This window comes from Pteropus alecto, unplaced genomic scaffold (genome assembly GCF_000325575.1).
Source record: "Pteropus alecto unplaced genomic scaffold, ASM32557v1 scaffold81, whole genome shotgun sequence".
Taxonomy (NCBI): Eukaryota; Metazoa; Chordata; class Mammalia; order Chiroptera; family Pteropodidae; genus Pteropus; species Pteropus alecto.
This window is the reverse complement of record NW_006433378.1, coordinates 6,974,311-6,986,648: the sequence shown is the minus strand read 5'-3', so window position 1 is coordinate 6,986,648 and position 12,338 is coordinate 6,974,311. Positions and strand designations below refer to the sequence as shown.

Here is a 12,338-nt window from a genome sequence, read left to right as displayed (position 1 = left end):
TCCTGACCCTTCTAGCCCTGCGATGATCACTGTGCTCTGTCTTATCTCCCAGGCTGCTTTATTTTTCCCTTTTTCAGAGCTGTTCCTTCTGATTCCTCCCACTTCTTCCTCTTCTCACTTTGACTCTTTTCCTGATTCACATTGATCATTTCCGATGAGCCAACATAGTGTGAAAAAATAAAGGTTTTAATGATCAGCTTCCTCTCCTCCCACTGTTGTTTATTCCAGGGAACAAAGATATACTTAAAGAACACTTTCACTGGAGCTGAGGGTAAATAGAAGGCATTCTAGGTTCATTTGTCCCTTTCTACAACCCTCATTCCATCCTAAAGTTACTTCCCAACCACTAAACATTAGGCAGTATATTTTTTGAAGTAAGGAGTGGGAACATCATGGAGGGTAAAAGATGAAATTCCATCATATAATTTAAACCTTATAACATGTTAAGATTCATATTTGTAATAAAATTCAAAATAGGCACATATTCTACTTGAAAATTCCATTCCTACAACTTAATTTGGCTGGGAAGAAGTGGTCAGACCTGTTATTTTTTTTATCACATACACAGCCAGAGTGTGCATTCTCCCCACACCCTGCTAACCTCTGAGAAGACAGCTCCCTCCTCTCTTGCTAATCAAATTTATGCCCCAAAGTCCCATCCTTCTTTGAGGGCTGCCTGGGCATCCATGAGCTCCCTGAGGTCTAGCCTCTGTCTAAGTCTTTTTTAGACCCCAGAGACAGCAAAGGCAGGTACCAAATAGAGTCTTAGTGGAAGTGTGGGGAATTAATAAATGAAAAACTTTCTCCAGGTTCCTATGATCACTTCCCTAATAAATTCTAGTGCACTTAATGTCTGTACAGCTCATTCGACCATTACTGTGCTTCTGACATTGTTAATTGGTTCCTTTAAGACAATGCTTTGTCCTTCCCACCCAGATTGCCAGTTCTTTGAGGAGGACAGTGCTTCATTTTTTTTTTCCCCCTCTAAATTTCTCTCTATCGCCTAGTGCAGAGATGGCACTCACAAATAGGTGTAGGGACCCACGGTTAGAAAACGGATCTTGCGGAAGCCTCACTTTATTGTAAATACATCTATATAGCAAGGAGTCCGACTTCCATGCATTTCAAATGGAGAGATAAATTGTCATTGGCCAGTTGATACTTAGTTTGATTTAACCACATTTATTGAGCAGCTGCTTTGTACCTGACACTGAACCAGGCAATGTTCCTGCGTCTCATCTTGCTGCCCACCCCTGATTTGGGGATAGCGTTTGTCTCACCAGTTGGCCGTAGATGACCAGCAGGCAGTATACATGTTTCCAGCCACCTGATCTGGACCTTTCTAGATGGTGATGTGGACTTGCTGCTCCCCTAGTGCAGCCCCTTTCTGGGTGGTGCTGGACGCTGCCTCCTCCTCCGTCCTTGGCCCTCCTTGCGAGCCAATATAAATTTTGCAGCTAGTTAGCTGATTCGACCCTAAAAAATCTGCACTGTGGCTTTTCAGGAAACTTAAACTTATCTGCTTAAGAAATAACGTGCAAAGGGGCAATGAACGCTAATAATAGAAATTTTAGGTTGTGTTTTAGCGAGCCAGCCAGTCACAGAGTGAGTATTCACGTGTTTATTCACTGGCACGGTCCAGGGGCAGAAGAACCCCCACTCTGCCTCCCCACCACCCTTTCCAACTGTTGTGCTGCAGCAGGATTTGGTCTGAGTCTGGGCAGAGCCCCCTTTACGAGCAGCCCTCCAGATTCTGCTACAGCAAGAGTCTGTAAAAGTGGCTCTTGCCTTCCCATTGCACACAAAGGCAAAGATCTCTTTAAGGGAACTAACTGGCTGCTCCTCCGTGCAGTTGCAAACCTGTGTCCCTGCGAGCTCAGCGACCCAGGCTTTTGCCTGAAGATGAGTGAGGAGGGGTCTTGAGGAGCCCCTATGACCTCCCAGAGTGGGGCAGGGAGGGAGCTGACAGCCTGAGCGGTTGGAGACTGCCGGTCCCCGGAGAAGGGCTTGCGATTAGCTGCTTCTTGGGATGCTCCGCGTGCCAGTTGAGCATCCTGCCTGTGGTCCAGAGGGTGCTGGCGGCGCATCTTGCGGTATGCCTGCGTGGATTTGAGCCATCGCCCTGAGGCGAGCCCGCATTCAGACACGGAGGATGGGCTTCCGGCAGGGCTGCGTGTAGTCAGCACGAATGCTCATCCCTAGGTGTCTGCAGAAGCCTCCCGACTACATGGATTTGGCCATTTAATCAGCCGAGATTACTGCCCAGGAAGATTTGCTAGCCTGATCCGCGCTCCAGCTGATGTGACAACTTCAGGGCTGGCTGTTTACTTCTGTCAGTGCTCGGGGCTCTGTCCTGCACCGCAGCCGCTCCTGCCGCTTGCCCGGCTTTGAAGTCGCCGCGAGGACTCCTCTGACGGCATCCCCAGGAAGGAGGGGGGGCAAGGAGGGGTTAAAAGACGAGCAGAAACCCTCCCAACTGCTCAACCTCTCGTGACTGCCTGTGCTTTGGGGTTCTGAAAGGGACCGCGAGCTGCCCGGGGAAGCAATGCAAGTCTCCATAGCCTGCACAGAGCACAATTTGAAAAGCCGGAATGGTGAGGACCGACTTCTGAGCAAACAGAGCTCCACCGCCCCCAATGTGGTGAACGCAGCCCGGGCCAAATTCCGCACGGTCGCTATCATCGCGCGCAGCCTGGGGACGTTCACCCCTCAGCATCACATTTCTCTCAAAGAGTCCACCGCAAAGCAGACTGGCATGAAATATAGGTATGGATGTAAGATTCCCTCTGCTCGGGGTTTGCGTGTTCTATACAGGTGCAGTGGAGACAGTTCGGGTTTGAAAAGTGACTTACTCCTCGGTGGGTTGCTTAATTTAGAATTCTCAGGTGTCTCTAAAATAGCTCCTGAGGAGGGTGGAAACCCCAAGGTTTCGTATTGCGTGTGTTGTGTGTGTGTATGATTTTTTTTTTTTTTTTAATGCTGCTCGTTTTGTATATTCTAAAGTGTTAGGAACACCTTAGGAGCTGTATGAATTCCAGTCTGCAGAGACTAATACAACTGTGCACACTGGTATTGAGATCGGTGTAGCTCTTCAACAGAAAATGTGGTGGTCCTATTTTGTGGTACAGACTGTAGTTTCTGTGATTATACTATTAAAAATAGTTTCCTATCTAGTACTGCATTCATATTTAGTTTTTGAAAGACAGAGATGATGAAGGCTAGGGGAGATTTTGAGGAAGTTTTGTAGCAGAAAGAAACCCCCCAAATGGCAAATTAGATTGAACACCGACATATTTAAATCTAAATTACTGTTAGAAATAAATGTAAACCTTGTCATGAAATATAGAGAAAAAGTCAATTGTTGTAATACTACTAGTTTCCTTATAAAACGTGAAGCTCATTCTTCCTCTATGCTGTTTTCCATAGTTGGAAATCTTCCTGGTAATAGTTGATGTTCTCTTTAATAGGGAATGACTTAAATTTGATAAATGGAAAATTTTATTTTTCAATTATGTGACTTCTGCCTCCTATTTGCTTTCTACTGAGCCTTCCTGGCTTTATTTCTTTGAAACTACTATGCTTCTAATCTCCAAAAGTGTTTGCAGATGTAGAGGACAAAAGCCAGTGATGCTCCTTCCAAAAGCTTTGGTTACTCTAATTTGCAGATTTGATTTTGTCAATGATTTACATTTAACTATCCAGCCTCTTTCTTAGGAACCAGGTTTTAGGATAGAAGGAACTTAATGCAATTGAAACAATGCACACACAAGACTGTTTTTTATGTGGGGCTTTTAAAATAAGCATTTAAACCAATTTCGATAAAACTTGTCCATGAAAAAGTTTCTTTGCAGACTTACAGGAACGCTTCTCATTGCAACAACTCCAAGCACTGTTGTTTTGATGTATTTACGAGCCATTAAGAAAGAAAGCTGGGGGGTGGGGGAGGTGGCGAGGGCACTGAAAACCATGGCTAAAGCTCTTTGCCCTAACCTCAGCACAGTACAAGCAGCCTGACTCCAGGCGACTCCTCGAAGTGTCAGCAATGTGAGTGTCTCTGTTTTTCTTGATATTTCCATGATGCAGAGTGGGGCTCCACAATGACAGTTTGCTAACTGAGACTGCAGTCTTGAGTGCATTGGCATTTTCTATTGCTACTTCTGTGGCATGCACCCAGACCCTGCCCCGTGGACACAGTACGACCTGCATGCAGGCCTGCTGCTGAGATGCAGGGGAGCTCCTGCTTCTTGGCAGGGCCTCTAGGAACAGGACACTCAGGGTTGGGGCAGATCACAGAGGTGATTCGAATTGTGTTCTCCAGCATTTTAGTAGAACCATGATCTTTCTTTTTGTAAACTAGAAGAAATAAAAAGTAACTCCTTTCATTTCTTGTGGTAGAGTTTCATAGTTGCTTATGGACCATTGTACTGGAAGAGTTTGATCATATGAAGGCTTTAGAAGGCAGGAGATTTCCATTAAGGATTTTCTGGTAATACTTACAGGTTAGCTCAGATGGAATGATAATTGTCTTTCTTTACCAAAAGCTCAGCGTGCAAGTAAGATTCACTTGGGCATCTTTCATTACTGGCAACTAAGGACAACTCTATTGTGACAAAAAGTTAGCCATCTGCGGTCTTCAGTATACTTTGAAGTCAATGTACTATTTGTTGTTTATGGTGGCTAGACAAGATACCTCATTTCTACTCCCCTTCTTATTCTGAACCATTCCATCTATGATAGGGATGTGGTTTTGGGTGTGAGTGTGACTTAACCCCTCTCTTCTTCAAATTTTACTCAGAGTAATTTTTAGGAAAGAGATATGAGATTATGCCAAATATACATACACTAAGACTGCTTAGTGCTGGAGAGAGAAAGACAGAGGTGGGAGGAGGGAGAGACTAACTGTACACTTTATCAGAAATAATAGAAATATTTTTTAGCTGAATTATCCTTTTCTTTGACATTGATGTCACTAAAATTTAATGCGCATGTTTGGACTGTTAATCAACAATAACAAATAGCAAAAAATAAAAAATGCCAAAGAGTCGGGGGAGGTAACTGGCTTGGGTAAGAGATCAGAATACCTAAAGGACCTAGAATGGAAAGTCAATAGCTAATTGTGTTTATGATAATAGCGTCATCCTCGAAAATGATTTTCATAGGCATAGCTTCATCTGGGATCCATGAACCCTATAGAAGATCAAAATTATATTTTTTCCATGCATTTTTTTCTGAGGAGAAGGTTCGTAGCTTTCATTAGGATTTGAAAAGTATCTACCACTCATCAGTTGTCAAAAAGCAGTGTTATAGAGGTATTATTCATTTAGTCAACGAATATTTACTGGGTACCTATTCTGTACCAGGAACCCTACTAAAATTGTGTACACAGAGGTGTAGAAACCAGGCAAGATTTGGGGCTTATAATCAGGTTGGGAAAACAGACCATGAATGAGGAGACAAATAGTAATTTATTGTGAGACATTCCTATGACGGCTATATTTTGGGCGGTGATAGTCATGCCTGGGCCAACTTAGTTCATCCATTTTGAGGCCGTCATCTCTGCTTCAGTTCCGGGATTATGGTTACATGTTGTGACGTGAGTAATTGTGCCCATCTCTGCAAACTGTTTTTCCATCCCAGGGACTTCTTTCAGGTTCCAACCTTGCTGTAGGGTGCCACCTGGCCATTGAGGACTTATGTATGACTCTGATAAATGAGTAGAATGCCTTCTAGTCATATAATGCCTTATGATTTTTAAAGTCCAACTCATAGCTTAGTCTATAATTACCATTCATTTATCAAGAACTCATGAACTTAGAATTTTAGAAAGAGTTCATACACGCTTGTGTGAAGCGCCTGAATTCTACAAGAATAAAATGCTCAACACCACTATTAGATCCACACTACCATTGTGCAAGAATCTTGCATGAAATTAGCTATTGTTTCAAGGCTGAGGATGAAAAAAAGTCCATTAGAACAACTTGCTACTCAAATGATACTGTCAGCCCAAGAGAAAAAGATTCCACCTAATGCTTATCCTGGGGGCCATCCTATATGTAAATCACACAACACTATTGTGTTTCTTATAGTTTTTACACTTGTGCTTGCTAATGCATGAGAATTTCTTTACGTTGGTTTTGCATGTGTTTTTAATCTCAAAGTTCATCACATTGTGTTAGAATTTGATGTACAATCTGCAACCATGCATGACAGATGTAGGCACATATATGAACCTTCCATCCTAAGAAAACTAAATCACTCAGAACAGAAGTTAAGGCAGAATTTTTGGTTGTTTTTGCTTGTTTGATTGGTTGGGTGTTATTTATTTATTTATAACTTTTTTAAATGATCCAACTACTTGTGTTTGACATGGTCTCAGAGCTTTCGTCATTTGGAATTGAGCACAATTGTACTGATAAGCAACTCCTTCCCATTCTAAAATTGTTCCTTTAGCTCCAGAACAATTTGAATATTGAGAAAAATTCATTGAGAAAAATTTCATTGAGGAAAATTTTATCTGTAACATATACATCCATGTAATACAATCTTGTGCTATAAAGTTACATAAAACTTGCTTTGAAATTCTCAAGAGCATTCTTTACAGGAAGAAATATAGTCTAAGCAATAATCTTTAAATTCCATTTAAAAATTTCTTTTTCCAGTTTTTAGGTTTACTACACTACCATTTTTGTCATAATTAAATTTTTTAAAAAAATAATTATAGATTCACAGGAGTACACACACACACACACACACACACACACACACACACACACGCACACATACGCACATATACAGGGAGTTTCAGTAAATCCTTAATCCGGTTTTTTCCAGTGGTAACATCTTACATAAGTACAACATCAAAACTAGTAAATAGATATTGGTACGATCTACAGAATTTATTCAGATTTTACCAGTTACACATGTATTCATGTGTATGTGTGTGTGTTTATATATCTATGCAATTTTATTAACTGTACAATTTGTGTAATTACCACCACCAGGAAGAAATCACCACAGGACTCTCTCAAACTACCCTTTTTTAGCCAAATCCATGTACTCCTCCCCAGTCCCTAATCCTGGGCAACCACAGATCTGTGATCCAGCTCTATAATTCTGTGATTTCAAGAACATTATATAAATAGAATCATACAGTTTAAAAAAATATTTTAGGTTAGGCTTTCTTTCACTTAGCATAATTCTCTTAAGATTCATTGAAATTGTTGTGTATCAATAATTTCTTCTTTTTTATTGCTGAGTAGTATTCTATGGTATGGTATGGGTGTTCCACAGGTATTTTTTTTTTTAACCATTTATCCACTGAAGGACAATCAGGTCATTGTCGTCATTATTTTTTAGCATGCATTAGATACCGTCAGATTATTCCATTATCCTCAAATTCTTTCAATGCTATTCAGTAGCTCAGGAGATAAAATCCAAGCTACCTAACATGGCATCTGAAGGCCTCTGCAGTCTGGCTTCCATCACGCTTTCCAGTCACTACTGTTTGTTTTCTCATCTTACCTCTGACCTCATGCTTTATCAGAAGTACCTCCTTGAGAGAAAACTGCTCACAATACCCTGAACCTCCTATTTTTATGTCTCTGTATCATTTTTCTTGCCGGTCCTTCTGCTCTGGAATTCTACTTCTCTTGATCAGTCAGACAAACTTCTATTCATCCTCCAAGACCCAACTCTAACATAATATTCTCTGTGAAACCTTCCATGGCTCTATCCCATACAACGTTAAATATTTGCTCTTTAATGCCTTCACTGCCTCTGGTTCTTACTACGGTTACAGAAATGATTAGTCGTATAGTGTTGCTATTATCTGTTTGCATCAGTGTCTTCCCCATTAGTCCACGAGCAGCATGAGGTCTGGATTTTATTTATCTCTGTAACTCAGAGTCTAACCTGACCTGGCACATAATAGCTACTCAATAAATGCTTGGAAAATTACTACACATGTCAGACGCTCTGTTAAGTGCCGGAAATACAAAGGATGAGAGTTCTCTCTTGAGTGTTTACAGTATAGCCTGACTAGTTTTCTACACAAAAAGGCCGTGTATGTTAAGTGAAACAAAGAACTATTGCTGTAGTTTGAGGAGACCTCATTCATCGGGGCTGTGGGAGTCGGAGAAATTTCACGAGAAAGGTCAGTGGAGCTCGGCATTAAAGAAGGAGAAATACCAAGATGAGCAGAGAGAAGGACAGCCGACGGCAGAGGCAGGAGTAGCACGTCTGTACGTGGAGCGATGAGAAATAATGGAATCGTGCAAAGGGTTCATTCCGGGAAGTGGTGAGAGAGTGTGTTTTAGAGGTAAAGCGGGGTCAGACTATGGCACCTTGGAGGTCAAGGTAAGCGATTTAGACATAAGGTGAACATCAGCAGGGGTGGGACCATCATGGAATTTTGATCAGGGTGTCTGGTTATCAAGTTCTCTTAAGAAAAGCTTAATCTGGCAGTTGTTCCAAGAAAAATCTAAGAGTTGTATGTTTGAAATAAGAGAATTTATAGTGAGTTCCATAATACTCTATTTTCCTATATAGAATCAAGACTACATAGAAAAGACTCAGACCAGATGCCTTCCCCATGCCGTTCCTTTCCCAGCCTCTTTATTAAAGCACACGTCTCATCCGCTGTTCTTTACCTCCCACGAATGGTGGGCAGATTTTGAATCAAAGCAATTGAAATGAGATCAATCTTGTCAGCCGATTACGTAAAAGGCACCGTGTGTGTGTGTGTGTGTGTTTGCGAGTGTGTGTGTGCGCGCGTGTGCATGTGAGCCTCCGTATGGGGAAAAGTGGGAGGAAATAGGTGGGCTGAAGTGGAGGAAGAGAAGAGCCAGCTCTGAGGCTGTGTTTCAAATAGAAATATTTGATTTTAGCCCAGAGAAGAGAGCAGCTTGGTTATTTAAAATGTCATTATTGTTATTTATTGATTGATTGATTTTTTGGGTAAAGAATACAATTACCATTCCCACTGACTCCCGTGGATGTGGGCTTCCCTCTCGTCCCTAAAGCAAAATGCTGAGAATGGGGAGGTGGAGAAACCTTCCTGAAAATTAGCTGCTGATTCAATCTCATAGAGTGTATTCCACCTCTGCAAGGCACCAGTCAGAAGTCTGGCATCCATGGGCTGGTGAGAAAATGGTAGGAGGGGAGGGAGCCTCCCGGAAGTTGTTAGGCAAGCGCTGTTCCAGTTCCATAGCTCTGGAAGTGTGTGTGTGTGTATGTGTGTGTGTGTGTGTGTGCGCGCGCGTGCTCGTGCACGTGTGCAAGTGAAGGAAGCCATCACTGGTATTTCCTGAAACAGCTTGTGTCCTAGTTGCAGTCTTCTTTGGGGTCGCTACAGATAGAGTCTCTAACCCCAAGTCCACTCAACGACCCCCTTTAGAAGTTTTACAGATAACCCTTTTTAAAAAATTCCTGCGAATATTTCAACTTGTGATAATTTGAGAAATGTTCTGAGAAAAGGAGAAAAAAAAACCACATTAGATTCAAAAGAAAAAAATCAGTTTAATAAATTTAACTCATTTTTTAAATTCATTTAATCAAATTTAGTCTATCATTTGTCTATTGATTCATGAGCAGTATAAGGTTTGGGTCCAGTGAATCTGATTAAAATATAGGACTCCTGGTTTTGTTGAGCATTCTTCAAAGCTCCTTTTAGGAGAGAAAATCCCTTTATGAGAAGAATCTAATTCGTAAGCATCGTTTCAAACTTTTCCTACAAGAATTTCAAAGCCATCGTGATAGTGACTTATTAGATATAATAAAAAAATGACTCGATGTTGCAAATTAATCACGTTGTATGCTTAAAAAACATCACCGCCACCAGTTTTCCTCTCTTTTCAGAATTAAGGAATAGAGTAGTAGAGACTGAGGAATTTAAGGCAAATGTTTTCCAGATTTTCATTTCGATATTGAGAATGATTAATCCTTTGTGGTCGCTAGAAATGAGCGAGTTAGCAGTAGATGTTAGCAGTGAGGGAACTTTAGATGTCATTTAGTTCAGTCACATTATTTTATATAGGATGACCAGTTCCTTGGTCAGAGGTACTCAGAGAGCTGATGGGAGGGTCAAGGCCAATCTCAGGTTCCTGATTCCAAAAGCAGAATTCCTTATACCCCTTTAGCTTCTACATTGCAGCTTCTTGATTATGTCTCATTTTTGAATACGGGAAAGAAACAATGCATGAAATGCTTCGAGAAGGGATAATTCCCATCTACACATTTGCACAGTTTGCAGTTTAAGCTTTTATGTTTAGAAGAAGCAAAGCCATGCTGTGCACTGAGAGAGCCAGACCAGCTTTCTTCATCTCCTGTAGAGTCATGAGAACCTCAAAGTGCCCTCATGGGAGCTGTCTACTTGTATGTGTTCTGAAGCTGGACATAAATTAATTTAATTTCCAGATGATAGTGTGATTAGCATCACAATCTGTAAAGAGTGAGCTTTTGAGAAAGAGATCTATAAAACCATGGGCACGGGTGATCGGACAGTGTGACATGTCAACCCTGGACACTCAGTGCTATGCATATTTTAATCTCTTTCATATTTTTAGAGATTAGTTTGAAATCTTGCTCCTGAGGCACAGAATCAAAATACAATTGAAAAATCCTCATTGCAGGTCGATTTTCAGTTACCCAGGTTGAAAACCAAAACAGAAGCCCAGCAGTGACTTTTTTCCCCTTGGAATCAACAACTAGGGAGGACTCTGAGAGCATTCGTGTGGGCCTCTGGCCCAGCCCTCATGAGAAAGCTGTCCTGTTTTTCCAATTTGCACTGTGTGGTAGCTACTTGTAGAGGCCCCTGGAGAAATACTGTGTAATCTCCTTTCATGGCAGTCATGAAAAACATGTGGCCCTTCTTTCTAAGAATTAGAATCATTCATTAAGCTTTGAAATCCTCAGAGGGAGCAATAAGGTGAGGCTCTTTAGAATTCTCTACTGTCTTGGCTCCAACAGTAAAGTCAGTTGGAAAGCGAAGACAGAAGTTTGAGGGACAAGAAAGCAAGGACACAGCAGTGAGACAAGGGAGGCACATGGTGACATGCAGAGGATCCCAAGGCTCTGTGACATGAGTGAGGGGATTCCTTCTCATTCTGGTTGCAGCACCTGCTCACCTGGCCTGACTATTCCGTAGCTAACCAGCCAAGAGTGAAGAAAACTTTTCAACAGGACCAAATTCCCTCTTGTAATGCACTCAGCTTCTTTCGAGATGATGGAAACTTCTTTGCCTGTCCTTGATTGTAACTGAAGATGAGCTAGCTCTAATTTCCTGCTTCATAAGGCTTCTGGTACTTGAAAACCATTACTTATGACTCAGCCTCCTTATTTCTAGGATGGTTCCAGTCCTTTCCTTCTAGATTTCATTTTCTGATTCTCGATTGTAATTATGACTCTCATTTAAACTTTCTATAGGATGACTACATCCAGAGCTGGATACAATGTCAAGTAAAGGTCTAGACTTTTTAATACAAAATAGCAAGATTGCCTAATAACAGCAACACGCTCGTCCCCTTGTTTGCAATTCATGGTCGTGCTTACTGTATTAGGAGAAAAAAAAATAAGTTTTAGTATTTCGAGCCAATCTTTGAAAAAAATTGCTGTGAAACAACATTTAACCTATTTTAGAATCATGGAGGATGACTATGCTGATACACAGTATCTCATAAGATCATCAGTTCTAAAGGTCATAATGGTGACAACGAAAGTCTCTTGGGTTGAAGAATCATATCGGTTTCAATCGAATATCCACATAAAACTAAAAGCTTATAATATGATTAATTTTCCTTTAAAACATACTCATAGACAAGTTTCTTTCTTTCTTTCTTTTTTTAATCTAGAGGGTTTAAATATAAAGGCAACCGTACATGACTAGAAAAGTTTTCCATGTTGGAAATTACCATCTTCCAGAGGAGTGCCCCTGAAAAAACTCAGCTGCAGGGAATTCCAAGCACAGCATTATTCAGGATGAGTTTGTATCTCCTGGAAGGTCCACTTCGTTTAACAGAGCTGGTATATAAGGAAAGCGAGCTTCTTCCTGAAGAACAGATGCTAATAAAGCATCTTTCACATCTCTTGGCTTCCACTTTAAACTTGTTTTTATGTTACTGAGTTTTTATTGTGAGTGTCTTTAACCTGAGATCAGAGCAACAAGTTTGTTATAAAAATCAACTGTGTAAACAATATGGCTTTCATGAATACTACTTGTCTCTCAACTCAAGAACCAGCAAGGAATTCCTCTGAGGCATCTGGCGAAAATAAACCTTTTGACTTGCTGCTACTCCATTTCCCGCCTCTATCTTAACAAGTACTTCTGCATTCTAGAGGCTTTT

The 12,338-nt window shown here is 41.1% G+C and overlaps 1 protein-coding gene across 5 annotated transcripts in view; it reads left to right on the top strand.

Annotated features, from left to right (window-relative positions):
• The window catches only part of KCNAB1 (potassium voltage-gated channel subfamily A member regulatory beta subunit 1), a 314,248-nt gene that overhangs the window by 91,112 nt on the left and 210,798 nt on the right, over positions 1-12,338 (top strand). Inside the window, exon 1 of one of the 5 annotated variants that reach the window (XM_006908207.2) lies at positions 1,624-2,766. The exons of 3 other annotated variants lie outside the window; for them this stretch is intronic. In XM_006908207.2, the coding sequence (XP_006908269.1) occupies positions 2,546-2,766 (221 nt within the window). In that variant the 5' untranslated portion in view covers positions 1,624-2,545. Of the gene's footprint in view, positions 1-1,623; positions 2,767-12,338 lie in introns of those variants that run through there. One more of the 5 variants, XM_006908208.2, reaches the window with a different exon arrangement.